This window comes from Oncorhynchus mykiss, chromosome 21 (assembly GCF_057628025.1).
Source record: "Oncorhynchus mykiss isolate SJ-2025 chromosome 21, ASM5762802v1, whole genome shotgun sequence".
In the NCBI taxonomy this organism is placed as follows: domain Eukaryota; kingdom Metazoa; phylum Chordata; class Actinopteri; order Salmoniformes; family Salmonidae; genus Oncorhynchus; species Oncorhynchus mykiss.
Genome location: NC_143042.1, coordinates 1,208,541 through 1,230,000, shown reverse-complemented (window position 1 = coordinate 1,230,000; position 21,460 = coordinate 1,208,541). Strand labels below are relative to the sequence as shown.

General features: G+C 46.8%; 1 protein-coding gene across 6 annotated transcripts in view; it reads left to right on the top strand.

The window, feature by feature from the left end:
• The window catches only part of LOC110513868 (ELKS/Rab6-interacting/CAST family member 1), a 541,524-nt gene that overhangs the window by 212,113 nt on the left and 307,951 nt on the right, over positions 1-21,460 (top strand). For all 6 annotated transcript variants that reach the window (XR_016490094.1, XR_016490093.1, XM_090213395.1 and 3 more), the window contains one exon: positions 14,286-14,421. Coding sequence is in view for 4 of the 6 variants with exons in the window: in XM_090213395.1 (XP_090069521.1) it covers positions 14,286-14,421 (136 nt within the window). In the remaining 2 variants the exon portion in view is untranslated. The remainder of the gene's footprint in view (positions 1-14,285; positions 14,422-21,460) is intronic.

Below are 21,460 nucleotides of genomic sequence, written 5' to 3'. Positions count from 1 at the left end.
TGTGTTGTGTTGTGATGTGTTGTGTTGTGTTGTGTTGTGTTGGTTGTGTTGGTTGTGTTGTGTTGGTTGTGTTGGTTGTGTTGGTTGTGTTGGTTGTGTTGTGTTGTGATGTGTTGTGTTGTGTTGGTTGTGTTGGTTGTGTTGTGTTGGTTGTGTTGGTTGTGTTGGTTGTGTTGGTTGTGTTGTGTTGTGATGTGTTGTGTTGGTTGTGTTGTGTTGTGTTGGTTGTGTTGTGTTGGTTGTGTTGTGTTGGTTGTGTTGGTTGTGTTGTGTTGGTTGTGTTGTGTTGGTGTGTTGTGTTGGTTGTGTTGGTTGTGTTGTGTTGGTTGTGTTGTGTTGGTTGTGTTGTGTTGGTTGTGTTGTGTTGTGATGTGTTGTGTTGTGTTGGTTGTGTTGGTTGTGTTGTGTTGGTTGTGTTGGTTGTGTTGTGTTGGTTGTGTTGGTTCTGTTGGTTGTGTTGGTTGTGTTGTGTTGTGATGTGTTGTGTTGTGTTGTGTTGTGTTGGTTGTGTTGGTTGTGTTGTGTTGGTTGTGTTGGTTGTGTTGGTTGTGTTGGTTGTGTTGTGTTGTGATGTGTTGTGTTGTGTTGGTTGTGTTGGTTGTGTTGGTTGTGTTGTGTTGGTTGTGTTGGTTGTGTTGGTTGTGTTGGTTGTGTTGTGTTGTGATGTGTTGTGTTGTGTTGGTTGTGTTGGTTGTGTTGTGTTGGTTGTGTTGGTTGTGTTGGTTGTGTTGGTTGTGTTGTGTTGTGATGTGTTGTGTTGTGTTGTGTTGGTTGTGTTGTGTTGGTTGTGTTGTGTTGGTTGTGTTGGTTGTGTTGGTTGTGTTGTGTTGGTTGTGTTGGTTGTGTTGGTTGTGTTGTGTTGTGTTGGTTGTGTTGGTTGTGTTGTGTTGTGTTGGTTGTGTTGGTTGTGTTGTGTTGGTTGTGTTGTGTTGGTTGTGTTGTGTTGGTTGTGATGTGTTGTGTTGTGTTGGTTGTGTTGGTTGTGTTGTGTTGGTTGTGTTGGTTGTGTTGTGTTGGTTGTGTTGGTTCTGTTGGTTGTGTTGGTTGTGTTGTGTTGTGATGTGTTGTGTTGTGTTGTGTTGTGTTGGTTGTGTTGGTTGTGTTGTGTTGGTTGTGTTGGTTGTGTTGGTTGTGTTGTGTTGTGATGTGTTGTGTTGTGTTGGTTGTGTTGGTTGTGTTGTGTTGGTTGTGTTGGTTGTGTTGGTTGTGTTGGTTGTGTTGTGTTGTGATGTGTTGTGTTGTGTTGTGTTGGTTGTGTTGTGTTGGTTGTGTTGTGTTGGTTGTGTTGGTTGTGTTGGTTGTGTTGTGTTGGTTGTGTTGGTTGTGTTGGTTGTGTTGGTTGTGTTGTGTTGTGTTGGTTGTGTTGGTTGTGTTGTGTTGTGTTGGTTGTGTTGGTTGTGTTGTGTTGGTTGTGTTGTGTTGGTTGTGTTGTGTTGGTTGTGTTGTGTTGGTTGTGTTGGTTGTGTTGGTTGTGTTGTGTTGGTTGTGTTGGTTGTGTTGGTTGTGTTGGTTGTGTTGTGTTGTGTTGGTTGTGTTGGTTGTGTTGTGTTGTGTTGGTTGTGTTGGTTGTGTTGTGTTGGTTGTGTTGTGTTGGTTGTGTTGTGTTGGTTGTGTTGTGTTGGTTGTGTTGTGTTGGTTGTGTTGTGTTGTGATGTGTTGTGTTGTGTTGGTTGTGTTGGTTGTGTTGTGTTGGTTGTGTTGGTTGTGTTGTGTTGGTTGTGTTGGTTCTGTTGGTTGTGTTGGTTGTGTTGTGTTGTGATGTGTTGTGTTGTGTTGTGTTGTGTTGGTTGTGTTGGTTGTGTTGTGTTGGTTGTGTTGGTTGTGTTGGTTGTGTTGGTTGTGTTGTGTTGTGATGTGTTGTGTTGTGTTGGTTGTGTTGGTTGTGTTGTGTTGGTTGTGTTGGTTGTGTTGGTTGTGTTGGTTGTGTTGTGTTGTGATGTGTTGTGTTGGTTGTGTTGTGTTGTGTTGGTTGTGTTGTGTTGGTTGTGTTGTGTTGGTTGTGTTGGTTGTGTTGTGTTGGTTGTGTTGTGTTGGTGTGTTGTGTTGGTTGTGTTGGTTGTGTTGTGTTGGTTGTGTTGTGTTGGTTGTGTTGTGTTGTGATGTGTTGTGTTGTGTTGGTTGTGTTGGTTGTGTTGTGTTGGTTGTGTTGGTTGTGTTGTGTTGGTTGTGTTGGTTCTGTTGGTTGTGTTGGTTGTGTTGTGTTGTGATGTGTTGTGTTGTGTTGTGTTGTGTTGGTTGTGTTGGTTGTGTTGTGTTGGTTGTGTTGGTTGTGTTGGTTGTGTTGGTTGTGTTGTGTTGTGATGTGTTGTGTTGTGTTGGTTGTGTTGTGTTGGTTGTGTTGGTTGTGTTGGTTGTGTTGGTTGTGTTGTGTTGTGATGTGTTGTGTTGTGTTGTGTTGGTTGTGTTGTGTTGGTTGTGTTGTGTTGGTTGTGTTGGTTGTGTTGGTTGTGTTGTGTTGGTTGTGTTGGTTGTGTTGGTTGTGTTGTGTTGTGTTGGTTGTGTTGGTTGTGTTGTGTTGTGTTGGTTGTGTTGGTTGTGTTGTGTTGGTTGTGTTGTGTTGGTTGTGTTGTGTTGGTTGTGTTGTGTTGGTTGTGTTGGTTGTGTTGGTTGTGTTGTGTTGGTTGTGTTGGTTGTGTTGTGTTGGTTGTGTTGTGTTGGTTGTGTTGTGTTGGTTGTGTTGGTTGTGTTGTGTTGGTTGTGTTGGTTGTGTTGTGTTGGTTGTGTTGGGTGTGTTGGTTGTGTTGGGTGTGTTGGTTGTGTTGTGTTGTGTTGTGTTGTGTTGTGTTGGTTGTGTTGTGTTGGTTGTGTTGTGTTGGTTGTGTTGTGTTGTGTTGGCTGTGTTGTGTTGGTTGTGTTGTGTTGGTTGTGTTGTGTTGGTTGTGTTGTGTTGTGTTGTGTTGTGTTGGTTGTGTTGTGTTGGTTGTGTTGGTTGTGTTGTGTTGGTTGTGTTGGTTGTGTTGTTGGTTGTGTTGGTTGTGTTGTTGGTTGTGTTGTGTTGGTTGTGTTGGTTGTGTTGTTGGTTGTGTTGTGTTGGTTGTGTTGGTTGTGTTGTTGGTTGTGTTGTGTTGGTTGTGTTGGTTGTGTTGTGTTGGTTCTGTTGGTTGTGTTGTTGGTTGTGTTGGGTGTGTTGGTTGTGTTGTGTTGGTTTTGTTGGTTGTGTTGTGTTGGTTGTGTTGTTTGTTGTGTTGGGTGTGTTGGTTGTGTTGTGTTGGTTGTGTTGGTTGTGTTGTGTTGGTTGTGTTGGTTGTGTTGGTTGTGTTGTTGGTTGTGTTGTTGGTTGTGTTGTGTTGGTTGTGTTGGTTGTGTTGTGTTGGTTGTGTTGTTGGTTGTGTTGGGTGTGTTGGTTGTGTTGTGTTGGTTGTGTTGGTTGTGTTGTGTTGGTTGTGTTGGTTGTGTTGTGTTGGTTGTTTTGGTTGTGTTGGTTGTGTTGGTTGTGTTGTTGGTTGTGTTGTTGGTTTTGTTGGTTGTGTTGTTGGTTGTGTTGGTTGTGTTGTGTTGGCTGTGTTTGTTGTGTTGTGTCGGTTGTGTTGTTTTGGTTGTGTTGTGTTGGTTGTGTTGGTTGTGTTGGTTGTGTTGTTGGTTGTGTTGTTGGTTGTGTTGTGTTGGTTGTGTTGGTTGTGTTGTGTTGGTTGTGTTGTTGGTTGTGTTGGGTGTGTTGGTTGTGTTGTGTTGGTTGTGTTGTGTTGGTTGTGTTGGTTGTGTTGGTTGTGTTGTGTTGGTTGTGTTGGCTGTGTTGTGTTGGTTGTGTTGTGTTGTGTTGGTTGTGTTGGTTGTGTTGTGTTGGCTGTGTTGGTTGTGTTGTGTTGGTTGTGTTGGTTGTGTTGTTGGTTGTGTTGTGTTGGTTGTGTTGGTTGTGTTGTGTTGGTTGTGTTGTTGGTTGTGTTGGGTGTGTTGGTTGTGTTGTGTTGGTTGTGTTGGTTGTGTTGGTTGTGTTGTGTTGGTTGTGTTGGCTGTGTTGTGTTGGTTGTGTTGGTTGTGTTGGTTGTGTTGTGTTGGCTGTGTTGTGTTGGTTGTGTTGGCTGTGTTGTGTTGGTTGTGTTGTGTTGGTTGTGTTGGTTGTGTTGTGTTGGTTGTGTTGTTGGTTGTGTTGGTTGTGTTGTGTTGGTTGTGTTGGTTGTGTTGGTTGTGTTGGCTGTGTTGTGTTGGTTGTGTTGTGTTGGTTGTGTTGGTTGTGTTGTGTTGGTTGTGTTGTTGGTTGTGTTGGGTGTGTTGGTTGTGTTGTGTTGGTTGTGTTGGTTGTGTTGGTTGTGTTGGTTGTGTTGGTTGTGTTGTGTTGGTTGTGTTGTGTTGGTTGTGTTGTGTTGGTTGTGTTGGTTGTGTTGGTTGTGTTGGTTGTGTTGTGTTGGTTGTGTTGTGTTGTGTTGGTTGTGTTGTGTTGTGTTGTGTTGTGTTGGTTGTGTTGGTTGTGTTGGTTGTGTTGGTTGTGTTGGTTGTGTTGTTTTGGTTGTGTTGTGTTGGTTGTGTTGTGTTGTGTTGTGTTGTGTTGGTTGTGTTGGTTGTGTTGGGTGTGTTGGTTGTGTTGTGTTGGTTGTGTTGTGTTGTGTTGGTTGTGTTGTGTTGTGTTGTGTTGTGTTGGTTGTGTTGGTTGTGTTGGGTGTGTTGGTTGTGTTGTGTTGGTTGTGTTGTGTTGTGTTGTGTTGTGTTGGTTGTGTTGGTTGTGTTGGTTGTGTTGGTTGTGTTGTGTTGGTTGTGTTGGTTGTGTTGGTTGTGTTGGTTGTGTTGTGTTGTGTTGGTTGTGTTGTGTTGGTTGTGTTGGTTGTGTTGTGTTGGTTGTGTTGGTTGTGTTGTGTTGGTTGTGTTGTGTTGGTTGTGTTGTGTTGGTTGTGTTGGTTGTGTTGGTTGTGTTGTGTTGGTTGTGTTGTGTTGTGTTGGTTGTGTTGTGTTGTGTTGGTTGTGTTGGTTGTGTTGGTTGTGTTGGTTGTGTTGGTTGTGTTGTTTTGGTTGTGTTGTGTTGGTTGTGTTGTGTTGTGTTGTGTTGTGTTGGTTGTGTTGGGTGTGTTGGTTGTGTTGTGTTGGTTGTGTTGTGTTGTGTTGTGTTGGTTGTGTTGGTTGTGTTGGTTGTGTTGGTTGTGTTGGTTGTGTTGTTTTGGTTGTGTTGTGTTGTGTTGTGTTGTGTTGGTTGTGTTGTGTTGTGTTGGTTGTGTTGGTTGTGTTGTGTTGGTTGTGTTGGTTGTGTTGGTTGTGTTGGTTGTGTTGTGTTGTGTTGTGTTGGTTGTGTTGTGTTGTGTTGTGTTGGTTGTGTTGTGTTGTTGTGTTGTGTTGTGTTGGTTGTGTTGGTTGTGTTGGTTGTGTTGGTTGTGTTGGTTTGGTTGTGTTGTGTTGGTTGTGTTGGTTGTGTTGGTTGTGTTGTGTTGTGTTGTGTTGGTTGTGTTGTGTTGTGTTGTGTTGGTTGTGTTGTGTTGTTGTGTTGGTTGTGTTGGTTGTGTTGGTTGTGTTGTGTTGGTTGTGTTGTGTTGGTTGTGTTGTGTTGGTTGTGTTGGTTGTGTTGTGTTGTGTTGGTTGTGTTGGTTGTGTTGTGTTGTGTTGGTTGTGTTGGTTGTGTTGTGTTGGTTGTGTTGGTTGTGTTGGTTGTGTTGGTTGTGTTGTATTGGTTGTGTTGTGTTGGTTGTGTTGGTTGTGTTGGTTGTGTTGTGTTGGTTGTGTTGTGTTGGTTGTGTTGTGTTGGTTGTGTTGTGTTGGTTGTGTTGGTTGTGTTGGTTGTGTTGGTTGTGTTGGTTGTGTTGTGTTGGTTGTGTTGGTTGTGTTGTGTTGGTTGTGTTGGTTGTGTTGGTTGTGTTGTGTTGGTTGTGTTGGTTGTGTTGTGTTGTGTTGTGTTGGTTGTGTTGGTTGTGTTGTGTTGGTTGTGTTGGTTGTGTTGGTTGTGTTGTGTTGTGTTGGTTGTGTTGTGTTGGTTGTGTTGGGTTGGTTGTGTTGGTTGTGTTGTGTTGGTTGTGTTGTGTTGGTTGTGTTGTGTTGGTTGTGTTGTGTTGTGTTGGTTGTGTTGGTTGTGTTGTGTTGGTTGTGTAGTGTTGGTTGTGTTGTGTTGGTTGTGTTGGTTGTGTAGTGTTGGTTGTGTTGTGTTCGTTGTGCTGGTTGTGTTGTGTTGGTTGTGTTGGTCGGTTGTGTTGTGTTGGTTGTGTTGGTTGTGTTGTAGTGTTGGTTGTGTTGGTTGTGTTGTGTTGGTTGTGTTGTAGTGTTGGTTGTGTTGGTTGTGTTGGTTGGTTGTGTTGTAGTGTTGGTTGTGTTGTTGTGTTGGTTGTGTTGTGTTGGTTGTGTTATGTTGGTTGTGATGGTTGTGTTGGTTGTGATGGTTGTGTTGTGTTGTGTAGTTTTGGTTGTGTTGTGTTGGTTGCTTTGTGTTGTGTTAGTTGTGTTGTGTTCGTTGTGCTGGTTGTGTTGGTTGTGTTGTGTTGGCTGTGTTGTGTTGTGTTGTGTTTGTTGTGTTGTTGGTTGTGTTGTGTTGTGTTGGTTGTGTTGGTTGTGTTGTTGGTTGTGTTGGTTGTGTTGTGTTGGTTGTGTAGTGTTGGTTGTGTTGTGTTGGTTGTGTTGGTTGTGTTGTGCTGGTTGTGTTGGTTGTGTTGGTTGTGCACCCTACTCCCTTCATACCATAGGGTTCTTTTCACGCTTCATACCATAGGGTTCTGTTCACCCTTCATACCATAGGGTTCTGTTCACTCTACTCCCTTCATACCATAGGGTTCTGTTCACCCTTCATACCATAGGGTTCTGTTCACCCTTCATACCATAGGGATCTGTTCACCCTTCATACCATAGGGTTCTGTTCACCCTTCATACCATAGGGTTCTGTTCACCCTTCATACCATAGGGTTCTGTTCACCCTTCATACCATAGGGTTCTGTTCACTCTACTCCCTTCATACCATAGGGTTCTGTTCATCCTTCATACCATAGGGTTCTGTTCACCCTACTCCCTTCATATCATAGGGTTCTGTTCACCCTTCATACCATAGGGTTCTGTTCACCCTTCATACCATAGGGTTCTGTTCAGTCTACTCCCTTCATACCATAGGGTTCTGTTCATCCTTCATACCATAGGGTTCTGTTCACCCTACTCCCTTCATACCATAGGGTTCTGTTCACCCTTCATACCATAGGGTTATATTCACCCTACTCCCTACATACCATAGGGTTCTGTTCACCCTTCATACCATAGGGTTCTGTTCACCCTTCATACCATAGGGTTCTGTTCACCCTTCATACCATAGGGTTCTGTTCACCCTTCATACCATAGGGTTCTGTTCACCCTTCATACCATAGGGTTCTGTTCACCCTTCATACCATAGGGTTCTGTTCACTCTACTCCCTTCATACCATAGGGTTCTGTTCACCCTTCATACCATATGGTTCTGTTCACCCTTCATACTATAGGGTTCTGTTCACTCTACTCCCTTCATACCATAGGGTTCTGTTCATCCTTCATACCATAGGGTTCTGTTCACCCTACTCCCTTCATACCATAGGGTTCTGTTCACTCTACTCCCTTCATACCATAGGGTTCTGTTCACCCTTCATACCATATGGTTCTGTTCACCCTTCATACTATAGGGTTCTGTTCACTCTACTCCCTTCATACCATAGGGTTCTGTTCACCCTTCATACCATAGGGTTCTGTTCACTCTACTCCCTTCATACCATAGGGTTGTGTTCACCCTTCATACCATAGGGTTCTGTTCACTCTACACCCTTCATACCATAGGGTTCTGGTCATGACAAGTGCACTATATAGAGGACAGGGTGTCATTAGGGACTCAGTCCAGGAGACTGTCTGTAGAGACTAAGGGGGGCCAGTTGTTCATTGGGAAACTGCTCTGTAGCCAAGCAGATGGCTGACCGGGTTGGAAACACCAAGTTTGAACATTCCTGGATATTTATGACCTGTTATACACACACACACACACACACACACACACACACACACACACGCGCACACACACACGCACACACACACACACGCACGCACGCACGTACGCACGCACACACTTATATATGCACGGACATACTGTACACACACACTCATGAACATACAGACATGCAATGTGTTTGCCATTCCAACTCTACTGTAAGTTATTGATCGTCCACTTAGAGAAATATATGCTTTACATCATTCAAATGACTGGATCATTAAACAGACAGTTCTGTTCTCCCTGTGAGACCCAGTTCTGTTCTCCCTGTGAGACCCAGTTCTGTTCTTCCTGTGAGACCCAGTTCTCCCTGTGAGACCCAGTTCTGTTCTCCCTGTGAGACCCAGTTCTTTTCTCCCTGTGAGACCCAGTTCTGTTCTCCCTGTGAGACCCAGTTCTGTTCTCAATGTGTGACCCAGTTCTGTTCTCCCTGTGTGACCCAGTTCTGTTCTCCCTGTGAGACCCAGTTCTGTTCTCCCTGTGAGACCCAGTTCTGTTCTCCCTGTGAGACCCAGTTCTGTTCTCCCTGTGTGACCCAGTTCTGTTCTTCCTGTGTGACCCAGTTCTGTTCTCCCTGTGAGACCCAGTTCTGTTCTCCCTGTGAGACCCAGTTCTGTTCTCCCTGTGAGACCCAGTTCTGTTCTCCCTGTGAGACCCATTTCTGTTCTCCCTGTGAGACCCAGTTCTGTTCTCCCTGTGAGACCCAGTTCTGTTCTCAATGTGTGACCCAGTTCTGTTCTCCCTGTGTGACCCAGTTCTGTTCTCCCTGTGAGACCCAGTTCTGTTCTCCCTGTGAGACCCAGTTCTGTTCTCCCTGTGTGACCCAGTTCTGTTCTCCCTGTGAGACCCAGTTCTGTTCTCCCTGTGAGACCCAGTTCTGTTCTCCCTGTGAGACCCAGTTCTGTTCTCCCTGTGTGACCCAGTTCTGTTCTCCCTGTGAGACCCAGTTCTGTTCTCCCTGTGAGACCCAGTTCTGTTCTCCCTGTGAGACCCAGTTCTGTTCTCCCTGTGAGACCCAGTTCTGTTCTCAATGTGTGACCCAGTTCTGTTCTCCCTGTGAGACCCAGTTCTGTTCTCCCTGTGAGACCCAGTTCTGTTCTCCCTGTGAGACCCAGTTCTGTTCTCCCTGTGAGACCCAGTTCTGTTCTCCCTGTGTGACCCAGTTCTGTTCTCCCTGTGAGACCCAGTTCTGTTCTCCCTGTGTGACCCAGTTCTGTTCTCTCTGTGAGACCCAGTTCTGTTCTCCCTGTGAGACCCAGACACAGCATTGTATCATCTCTGCCCATCTACATTGGTCTAGTCTCTGTGTTCCCTCTGTGAGTTGCTGACACCATTCTGCACGCAGGTACACACACACACTCATACCCACACACACATACACACACACACTCACACTCATACCCCCACACACTCTCATACACACACACACACACCCACACACACATACCCAGCTCCTCTAACAACAACTAGGGGTACAGACTGGACTGGGCTCGGGCAATGTCTGGACTGGACTTACACTGGACTGGGGGAATGTCTGGATTGGACTTGGCTGAGCTGGACTAGACTGGACTGGACTGGCCTGGGCTGGGCAAATGTCTGGACTGGACTAGACTGGACTGGGGGAATGTCTGGATTGGACTTGGCTGAACTGGACTAGACTGGACTGGACTGGCCTGGGCTGGGCAAATGTCTGGACTGGACTAGACTGGACTGGGCTGAGCTAGACTGGGCTGGACTGGACTGGGCTGGGCTGGGCTGAGCTAGACTAGACTAGACTGGACTGGACTGGACTGGACTGGGCTCTTCTCTCTACACTGCAGCATGTTCTATGTCCCCAGTTAGAGCTGATACTCTGGGTTTTGTCTGTGTCTGGACATTTTGCCTGCTGGGCCTGTGTGTGTGTGTGTGTGTGTGTATGTGTGTATGTGTGTATGTGTGTGTGTGTGTGTGTGTGTGTGTGTGTGTGTGTGTGTGTGTGTGTGTGTGTGTGTGTGTGTGTGTGTGTACTTGTCCTAAGCACACACCCTCCTGTAGTCTTGAGTGATCAGGTGCTATAACAGGTATGTGTTGGCCCCACTCAGCCCTGTTCCACTCAGCCCTGTTCCACTCAGCCCTGTTCCACTCAGCCCTGTTCCACTCAGCCCTGTTCCCATCAGCCCTGTTCCACTCAGCCCTGTTCCACTCAGCCCTGTTCCCATCAGCCCTGTTCCTCTCAGCCCTGTTCCACTCAGCCCTGTTCCACTCAGCCCTGTTCCTCTCAGCCCTGTTCCACTCAGCCCTGTTCCACTCAGCTCTGTTCCACTCAGCCCTGTTCCACTCAGCCCTGTTCCACTCAGCCCTGTTCCTCTCAGCCCTGTTCCACTAAGCCCTGTTCCACTCAGCCCTGTTCCACTCAGCCCTGTTCCACTCAGCCCTGTTCCACTCAGCTCTGTTCCACTCAGCCCTGTTCCACTCAGCCCTGTTCCACTCAGCCCTGTTCCACTCAGCCCTGTTCCACTCAGCCCTGTTCCACTCAGCCCTGTTCCCATCAGCCCTGTTCCACTCAGCCCTGTTCCACTCAGCCCTGTTCCCATCAGCCCTGTTCCACTCAGCCCTGTTCCACTCAGCCCTGTTCCTCTCAGCCCTGTTCCACTCAGCCCTGTTCCACTCAGCTCTGTTCCACTCAGCCCTGTTCCACTCAGCCCTTTTCCACTCAGCCCTGTTCCTCTCAGCCCTGTTCCACTCAGCCCTGTTCCACTCAGCCCTGTTCCACTCAGCTCTGTTCCACTCAGCCCTGTTCCACTCAGCCCTGTTCCACTCAGCCCTGTTCCTCTCAGCCCTGTTCCACTCAGCCCTGTTCCACTCAGCCCTGTTCCACTCAGCCCTGTTCCACTCAGCCCTGTTCCACTCAGCTCTGTTCCACTCAGCCCTGTTCCACTCAGCCCTGTTCCACTCAGCCCTGTTCCACTCAGCTCTGTTCCACACAGCCCTGTTCCACTCAGCCCTGTTCCACTCAGCTCTGTTCCACTTAGCCCTGTTCCACTCAGCCCTGTTCCTCTCAGCCCTGTTCCACTCAGCCCTGTTCCACTCAGCCCTGTTCCACTCAGCCCTGTTCCACTCAGCTCTGTTCCACTCAGCCCTGTTCCACACAGCCCTGTTCCACTCAGCCCTGTTCCACTCAGCTCTGTTCCACTCAGCCCTGTTCCACTCAGCCCTGTTCCACTCAGCCCTGTTCCCATCAGCCCTGTTCCACTCAGCCCTGTTCCACTCAGCCCTGTTCCACTCAGCCCTGTTCCACTCAGCCCTGTTCCACTCAGCCCTGTTCTACTCAGCCCTGTTCCACTCAGCCCTGTTCCACTCAGCCCTGTTCTACTCAGCTCTGTTCCACTCAGCCCTGTTCCTCTCAGCCCTGTTCCACTCAGCCCTGTTCCACTCAGCCCTGTTCCACTCAGCTCTGTTCCACTCAGCCCTGTTCCACTCAGCCCTGTTCCACTCAGCCCTGTTCCCATCAGCCCTGTTCCACTCAGCCCTGTTCCACTCAGCCCTGTTCCACTCAGCCCTGTTCCACTCAGCCCTGTTCCACTCAGCTCTGTTCCACTCAGCCCTGTTCCACTCAGCCCTGTTCCACTCAGCCCTGTTCCACTCAGCTCTGTTCCACACAGCCCTGTTCCACTCAGCCCTGTTCCACTCAGCTCTGTTCCACTTAGCCCTGTTCCACTCAGCCCTGTTCCTCTCAGCCCTGTTCCACTCAGCCCTGTTCCACTCAGCCCTGTTCCACTCAGCCCTGTTCCACTCAGCCCTGTTCCACTCAGCTCTGTTCCACTCAGCCCTGTTCCACACAGCCCTGTTCCACTCAGCCCTGTTCCACTCAGCTCTGTTCCACTCAGCCCTGTTCCACTCAGCCCTGTTCCACTCAGCCCTGTTCCCATCAGCCCTGTTCCACTCAGCCCTGTTCCACTCAGCCCTGTTCCACTCAGCCCTGTTCCACTCAGCCCTGTTCCACTCAGCCCTGTTCTACTCAGCCCTGTTCCACTCAGCCCTGTTCCACTCAGCCCTGTTCTACTCAGCTCTGTTCCACTCAGCCCTGTTCCTCTCAGCCCTGTTCCACTCAGCCCTGTTCCACTCAGCCCTGTTCCACTGTTCCACTTCATATCACCTTGTTCCTCTGTAATGGGCTTTGGAGGAGCACCAGACCTCTCCTCTCAATTACATTCAATTCAAGGGGCTTTATTGGCATGGGAAACATATGTTAACATTACCAAAGCAAGTGAAGTAGATAATATATAAAGTGAAATAAACAATAAAAATGAACAGTAAATATTACACATACAGAAGTTCCAAAATAATAAAGACATAACAAATGTCATATTATATATACACAGTGTTGTAATGATGTACGAATGGTTAAAGGACACAAGATAAAATAAATAAAGATAAATATGGGTTGTATTTACAGTGGTGTTTGTTCTTCACTGGTTGCCCTTTTCTTGTGGCAACAGGTCACAAATCTTGCTGCTGTGATGTCACACTGTGGAATTTCACCCAGTAGATATGGGAGTTTATCAAAATTGGGTTTGTTTTGTAATTCTTTGTGGATCTGTGTAATCTGAGGGAGATATGTGTCTCTAATATGGTCATACATTGGGCAGGAGGTTAGGAAGTGCAGCTCAGTTTCCACCTCATTTTGTGGGCAGTGAGCACATAGCCTGTCTTCTCTTGAGAGCCATGTCTGTCTACGGCGGCCTTTCTCAATAGCAAGGCTATGTTCACTCCCCTCTCTCTCCTGTATCTCTCCAGACAGGTGTTAGGACTAGTGTAGTCTGTATGTTATCTAACTGTCCTCTCCCCTGTATCTCTCCAGACAGGTGTTAGGACTAGTGTAGTCTGTATGTTATCTACCTGTCCTCTACCCTGTATCTCTCCAGACAGGTGTTAGGACTAGTGTGGTCTGTATGTTATATAACTGTCCTCTACCCTGTATCTCTCCAGACAGGTGTTAGGACTAGTGTAGTCTGTATGTTATCTAACTGTCCTCTCCCCTGTATCTCTCCAGACAGGTGTTAGGACTAGTGTAGTCTGTATGTTATCTAACTGTCCTCTCCCCCTGTATCTCTCCAGACAGGTGTTAGGACTAGTGTAGTCTGTATGTTATCTAACTGTCCTCTCCCCCTGTATCTCTCCAGACAGGTGTTAGGACTAGTGTAGTCTGTATGTTATCTAACTGTCCTCTCCCCCTGTATCTCTCCAGACAGGTGTTAGGACTAGTGTAGTCTGTATGTTATCTAACTGTCCTCTCCCCCTGTATCTCTCCAGACAGGTGTTAGGACTAGTGTAGTCTGTATGTTATATAACTGTCCTCTCCCCTGTATCTCTCCAGACAGGTGTTAGGACTAGTGTGGTCTGTATGTTATATAACTGTCCTCTCCCCCTGTATCTCTCCAGACAGGTGTTAGGACTAGTGTAGTCTGTATGTTATCTAACTGTCCTCTACCCTGTATCTCTCCAGACAGGTGTTAGGACTAGTGTAGTATGTATGTTATCTACCTGTCCTCTACCCTGTATCTCTCCAGACAGGTGTTAGGACTAGTGTGGTCTGTATGTTATATAACTGTCCTCTACCCTGTATCTCTCCAGACAGGTGTTAGGACTAGTGTAGTCTGTATGTTATCTAACTGTCCTCTCCCCTGTATCTTTCCAGACAGGTGTTAGGACTAGTGTAGTCTGTATGTTATCTAACTGTCCTCTCCCCTGTATCTCTCCAGACAGGTGTTAGGACTAGTGTAGTCTGTATGTTATCTAACTGTCCTCTCCCCCTGTATCTCTCCAGACAGGTGTTAGGACTAGTGTAGTCTGTATGTTATCTAACTGTCCTCTACCCTGTATCTCTCCAGACAGGTGTTAGGACTAGTGTAGTCTGTATGTTATCTACCTGTCCTCTACCCTGTATCTCTCCAGACAGGTGTTAGGACTAGTGTAGTCTGTATGTTATATAACTGTCCTCTCCCCCTGTATCTCTCCAGACAGGTGTTAGGACTAGTGTAGTCTGTATGTTATATAACTGTCCTCTCCCCTGTATCTCTCCAGACAGGTGTTAGGACAAGTGTAGTCTGTATGTTATATAACTGTCCTCTCCCCTGTATCTCTCCAGACAGGTGTTAGGACTAGTGTAGTCTGTATGTTATATAACTGTCCTCTCCCCCTGTATCTCTCCAGACAGGTGTTAGGACTAGTGTAGTCTGTATGTTATCTAACTGTCCTCTCCCCTGTATCTCTCCAGACAGGTGTTAGGACTAGTGTAGTCTGTATGTTATCTAACTGTCCTCTCCCCTGTATCTCTCCAGACAGGTGTTAGGACTAGTGTAGTCTGTATGTTATATAACTGTCCTCTCCCCCTGTATCTCTCCAGACAGGTGAAGGACCAGACTAAGACGGTGGCCCACCTGAAACATAAGGAGCAGGTGGAGAAGAGTAAGAACGCCCAGCTGGTGCAGGAGGTCAGGAAGAGAGAGGACAACCTCAATGAGAGCTCTCAACACGTCAAGGTGAGAGAGGTGTTTCTCTTGTTCCACTCTCCACTGTATGTCTGATGATGTGTGAAGGCTGTGTACACTCTGTCTGATGATGTGTGAAGGCTGTGTACACTCTGTCTGATGATGTGTGAAGGCTGCGTACACTCTGTCTGATGATGTGTGAAGGCTGCGTACACTCTGTCTGATGATGTGTGAAGGCTGTGTACACTCTGTCTGATGATGTGTGAAGGCTGCGTACACTCTGTCTGATGATGTGTGAAGGCTGTGTACACTCTGTCTGTTGATGTGTGAAGGCTGTGTACACTCTGTCTGATGATGTGTGAAGGCTGTGTACACTCTGTCTGATGATGTGTGAAGGCTGTGTACACTCTGTCTGATGATGTGTGAAGGCTGTGTACACTCTGTCTGATGATGTGTGAAGGCTGTGTACACTCTGTCTGATGATGTGTGAAGGCTGTGTACACTCTGTCCCCACAGGACAACCCTTTTTGGTTCTAGGTAGAACCATTTGTGTGTGTGTGTGTGTGTGTCCACAGAGGGTTCTACGTGGAACCAGATAGCAATTTGTTTCTAAGGGTGTAGAGGCCTCATTGTAGAACAAACATTTCTGTCTCCTCCCCCTCTCTCTCATTTTCTCCATCATTCTTTTTCTGTTTCTCGTTCTCTCACTCTCTCTGTCCTGTCCGTCCTCTCTGTTCTCCCCGTCCTCTCTGTCCTCTCTTTCCTATTTGTCCTCTCTGTCCTCTCCGTCCTCTCCGTCCTCTCCGTCCTCTCCGTCCTCTCTGTCCTCTCCGTCCTCTCTTTCCTATTTGTCCTCTCTGTCCTCTCCATCCTCTCTGTCCTCTCTTTCCTATTTGTCCTCTCTGTCCTCTCTTTCCTATTTGTCCTCTCTGTCCTCTCCGTCCTCTCTGTTCTCTCCGTCCTCTCTGTCCTCTCTTTCCTATTTGTCCTCTCTGTCCTCTCTGTCCTCTCCACCCTCTCTGTCCTCTCCACCCTCTCTGTCCTCTCCGTCCTCTCTGTCCTCTCCGTCCTCTCTGTCCTCTCTTTCCTATTTGTCCTCTCTGTCCTCTCCATCCTCTCCGTCCTCTCTGTCCTCTCTTCTCTGTCCTTTGAAGCCTGTTCTGGTTCCTCATTTGAGAATATCTGCGATTCCTCTCAGGTAAAATGGGCGAATCAGGTTCCTGCTCCCAAACCGCCCTCACCTCCCCCGCTCCTACTCCCTCCACCACTCCCATGACCTCCTTTCCGTTTCCCCATTGTGGTTTTTGGGCGGATGGATAAAGGGATGGAGGGAGGTTTAGACGGAAGGGTGGAGGGATAGAGTGGGCTGCGTTCGTAGGAGAAATTAAACTGTCCGTAGCCGGTCAGGTTGTTATAGAGGGGAAGGAATTTACAAGATGTGAAAATATGTAGTGACATGAACCTATGAACCAGAACCTTCTAGAGCCCACTAGAAACCAGAACCTTCTAGAGCCCACTAGAAACCAGTGGAACCAGAACCTTCTAGAGCCCACTAGAAACCAGAACCTTCTAGAGCCCACTAGAAACCAGAACCTTCTAGAGCCCACTAGAAACCAGCGAAACCAGAACCTTCTAGAGCCCACTAGAAACCAGAACCTTCTAGAGCCCACTAGAAACCAGAACCTTCTAGAGCCCACTAGAAACCAGCGAAACCAGAACCTTCTAGAGCCCACTAGAAACCAGCGAAACCAGAACCTTCTAGAGCCCCCTAGAAACCAGCGAAACCAGAACCTTATAGAGCCCACTAGAAACCAGCGAAACCAGAACCTTCTAGAGCCCATTAGAAACCAGTGAAACCAGAACCTTCTAGAGCCCACTAGAAACCAGAACCTTCTAGAGCCCACTAGAAACCAGCGAAACCAGAACCTTATAGAGCCCACTAGAAACCAGCGAAACCAGAACCTTCTAGAGCCCATTAGAAACCAGTGAAACCAGAACCTTCTAGAGCCCACTAGAAACCAGAACCTTCTAGAGCCCACTAGAAACCAGCGAAACCAGAACCTTCTAGAGCCCATTAGAAACCAGTGAAACCAGAACCTTCTAGAGCCCATTAGAAACCAGTGAAACCAGAACCTTCTAGAGCCCACTAGAAACCAGAACCTTCTAGAGCCCACTAGAAACCAGCGAAACCAGAACCTTCTAGAGCCCATTAGAAACCAGTGAAACCAGAACCTTCTAGAGCCCACCAGAAACCAGCGAAACCAGAACCCTCTAGAGCCCATTATAAACCAGAACTCAGAACTGTACAGCTAAAGAAACACACACACACCCTCCCTGAACATCACAGACACTTTGGTTTGACCCGGTCTGACCATGGTGGGTGGAGGGGTACAGGGTGGACACTGGGCCCACCCTCTCATTAGTGGTCTGAGAGAAACTTAATACAGTGATAATCCCTGGTGTTAGCTAGGTAGTGTGTGTGTTGTACCCTTCAGTCCATCTCTCCAGGTAGTGTGTGTGTGTGTGTGTGTGTGTATGTGTGTGTGTGTGTGTGTGTGTGTGTGTGTGTGTGTGTGTGTGTGTGTGTGTGTGTTGTACCCTTCAGTCCATCTCTCCAGGTAGTGTGTGTGTGTGTGTGTGTGTGTGTGTTGTACCCTTCAGTCCATCTCTCCAGGTTGTGTTACAGTACAAAGCTCCACCAGAGGATAGTTTGTTTATTTCTGCGCCAATAGCACCCTATCGCCTTTATAGTGCACTCGTTTGTACCAGTCCCCCTAGGCACTATAGGGTGCCATTAGGGACGCACATGGAACACAGGCTGTTATTATTCATGAGTCGTCATTGGGACAACAACGCCACAACGATAAGCCCCCACGTTGCTGTGGTTTCACTGTTTTCTCAGTCTGTCTTTCTCTCATGTTCTGTCTCAAGCCTCTATCCGTCCTCTGTTCTGGGTTTCCTTTCTGTTGTTATTGCTCATTGGGTTGGATGTCGGATATGCCTTTCCATCCTGGTCAATGACGTTCAGTAGTGTGTGTGTGTGTGTGTGCTTGCTCAGCGTTGGTTCACATGCTGTGGTTAGAGTGAACCTCTACATCCAAGTCAACAGTCCCTGCTGGTAATTTTGCGATACAGCAGACTCTCTCTCCTCCTCTCTCTCCCCAGCCTCTCCCTGTCTCCCCCCAGCCTCCCCTGTCTCCTCCTCTCACCCCCAGCCTCCCCCTGTCTCCTCCTCTCCCCCCCAGCCTCCCCCTGTCTCCTCCTCTACCCCCAGCCTCCCTGTCTCCTCCTCTCCCCCCAGCCTCCCCCTGTCTCCTCCTCTCCCCCCCAGCCTCCCCCTGTCTCCTCCTCTACCCCCCAGCCTCCCCGTCTCCTCCTCTCCCCCCAAGCCTCCCCCTGTCTCCTCCTCTCCCCCTGTCTCCTCCTCTCTTCCCCAGCCTCCCTCCTGTCTCCCCCAGCCTCCCTCTGTCTCCTCCTCTCCTCCCCAGCCTCCCCCTCTCTCCTCTTCTCTCTCCCCAGCCTCTCCCTGTCTCCCCCTAGCCTCCCCCTAGCCTCCCCCTGTCTCCCCCTAGCCTCCCCGTTTCCTCTCTCTCCCCCAGCCTCCCCCTGTCTCCTCCTCTACCCCCAGCCTCCCCGTCTCCTCCTCTCCCCCCCAGCCTCCCCCTGTCTCCTCCTCTCCCCCTGTCTCCTCCTCTCTTCCCCAGCCTTCCTCATGTCTCCCCCAGCCTCCCACTGTCTCCCCCCAGCCTCCCTGTCTCCTCCTCCCCCAGCCTCCCCCTGTCTCCTCCTCTCTTCCCCAGCCTCCCTCCTGTCTCCCCCAGCCTCCCCCTGTCTCCTCCTGTCTCTTCCTGCCTTCCCCCTGCCTCCCCCTGTCTCTCCATTTCTCTCCCGTCTCCCAGCCTGAGGACACACTATACATGCCCCTGCTCTGGCCCCTCCATCCCTCCATTTCTCCACCCCTCCAGCCCACCTTCCCTCCACCAGTGGGGCCCCACTCCTCCTGACAAACCGAACCCAGCATTGTGCCTCTGTCCCTGGCCAAACTCAGACCGATCACTGGGCCTGATGGAGGCTTCATGGCCTCATGGTTCTGGGTCCAGTCTCCCCTCTGATATAGTCCAGGGGTTTGGCCCCGACCCTCAGGCATGTCTTTATGTTCTGTGTGTGATGGAGGCAGAACAGATTTGGAAAGTTGACACCCGTTGTTCCATCGTTAGCTCAGTCTCTCCGAATGGGTTTGACGTAGGACAGGGAAGGAGGAGGCCCAGCAAACCAAAATTGGTTCTGTAAAATTTCCCAGAACATTTGTTAGGTTGCGGCAAATCTTCTCATAAAACAAAAACTGTCCAGTCATGGTGATGATTCTAGAATGTTTGTATGAAACATGTTGCAAGAATGTTCTGAGAACACATTGAACCTGTTCTTTAAAGGTTCTGAGAACACATTGAACCTGTTCTTTAAAGGTTCTGAGAACACATTTAACCTGTTCTTTAAAGGTTCTGAGAACACATTTAACCTGTTCTTTAAAGGTTCTGAGAACACATTGAACCTGTTCTTTAAAGGTTCTGAGAACACATTGAACCTGTTCTTTAAAGGTTCTGAGAACACATTGAGCCTGTTCTTTAAAGGTTCTGAGAACACATTGAACCTGTTCTTTAAAGGTTCTGAGAACACATTTAACCTGTTCTTTAAAGGTTCTGAGAACACATTGAACCTGTTCTTTAAAGGTTCTGAGAACACATTTAACCTGTTCTTTAAAGGTTCTGAGAACACATTGAACCTGTTCTTTAAAGGTTCTGAGAACACATTTAACCTGTTCTTTAAAGGTTCTGAGAACACATTTAACCTGTTCTTTAAAGGTTCTGAGAACACATTTAACCTGTTCTTTAAAGGTTCTGAGAACACATTTAACCTGTTCTTTAAAGGTTCTGAGAACACATTTAACCTGTTCTTTAAAGGTTCTGAGAACACATTTAACCTGTTCTTTAAAGGTTCTGAGAACACATTGAACCTGTTCTTTAAAGGTTCTGAGAACACATTGAACCTGTTCTTTAAAGGTTCTGAGAACACATTGAACCTGTTCTTTAAAGGTTCTGAGAACACATTGAACCTGTTCTTTAAAGGTTCTGAGAACACATTGAACCTGTTCTTTAAAGGTTCTGAGAACACATTGAACCTGTTCTTTAAAGGTTCTGAGAACACATTTAACCTGTTCTTTAAAGGTTCTGAGAACACATTTAACCTGTTCTTTAAAGGTTCTGAGAACACATTTAACCTGTTCTTTAAAGGTTCTGAGAACACATTGAACCTGTTCTTTAAAGGTTCTGAGAACACATTTAACCTGTTCTTTAAAGGTTCTGAGAACTCATTTAACCTGTTCTTTAAAGGTTCTGAGAACACATTGAACCTGTTCTTTAAAGGTTCTGAGAACACATTTAACCTGTTCTTTAAAGGTTCCCAGAACACATTGAACCTGTTCTTTAAAGGTTCTGAGAACACATTTAACCTGTTCTTTAAAGGTTCTGAGAACACATTTAACCTGTTCTTTAAAGGTTCCCAGAACACATTTAACCTGTTCTTTAAAGGTTCTGAGAACACATTTAACCTGTTCTTTAAAGGTTCCCAGAATGTTTCTTTTGTTTGCAGGAACAGTTCTGAGAACACATTGAACCTGTTCTTTAAAGGTTCTGAGAACACATTTAACCTGTTCTTTAAAGGTTCCCAGAACACATTGAACCTGTTCTTTAAAGGTTCTGAGAACACATTTAACCTGTTCTTTAAAGGTTCTGAGAACACATTTAACCTGTTCTTTAAAGGTTCCCAGAACACATTTAACCTGTTCTTTAAAGGTTCCCAGAACACATTTAACCTGTTCTTTAAAGGTTCCCAGAATGTTTCATTTGTTTGTAGGAACATTCTGGTGAGAGCATTGTGGAGACATTGCAAAATATATGTTCCCAAAACACAAAAACTGTCCAGTTGTGCAGATAATTCTACCATGTTTCTTTCATGGTACAAAAAAACATTCACCTGATGATACAAGAATGTTCCCAGAACACATGTTGTCTGTTGTTTAAAAGGTTTCCAGGATGTATATTTAGGGTGTGGTAACATTGTGGGGACATGGCAATAGATACATGGCCTTCAGAAAGTATTCACACCCCTTGATTTTTTTTTAGAATTTGTGCCCCTGTACTCCACACAATACCCCATATTGTCAAAGTGGAATTATATTTTTAGAACATTTGACAAATTAATTAAAAATGATAAACTGAAATTTCTTGAGTCAATACATTTTCAAACCGTTTGTTATGGCAAGCCTAAATAAGTTCAGGACTCAAAATGTTCTTAATAAGTCACATAATAAGTTGCATGGACTCTGTGTGCAATTATAGTGTTTTAACATGATTTTTTAATGACTACACAAACAATTATTTGTAAGGTCCCTCAGTCGAGTAGTGAATTTCAAACACAGATTCAAGTTCAAAGACCAGGGAGGTTTTCCAATGCTTCACAAAGAAGAGCAGCTATTGGTAGATGGATAAAAATATATATATATCATGGTTGAGTTATTAATGACTTTTTGGATGGTGTATCAATACTCCCAGAGTCTCTACAGAGATACAGGCGTCCTTCCTAACTCAGTATCAATACTCCCAGAGTCTCTACAAAGATACAGGCGTCCTTCCTAACTCAGTATCAATACTCCCAGAGTCTCTACAGAGATACAGGCGTCCTTCCTAACTCAGTATCAATACTCCCAGAGTCTCGACAAAGATACAGGCGTCCTTCCTAACTCAGTATCAATACTCCCAGAGTCTCTACAGAGATACAGGCGTCCTTCCTAACTCAGTATCAATACTCCCAGAGTCTCTACAGAGATACAGGCGTCCTTCCTAACTCAGTATCAATACTCCCAGAGTCTCTACAGAGATACAGGCGTCCTTCCTAACTCAGTATCAATACTCCCAGAGTCTCTACAAAGATACAGGCGTCCTTCCTAACTCAGTATCAATACTCCCAGAGTCTCTACAAAGATACAGGCGTCCTTCCTAACTCAGTATCAGTACTCCCAGAGTCTCTACAAAGA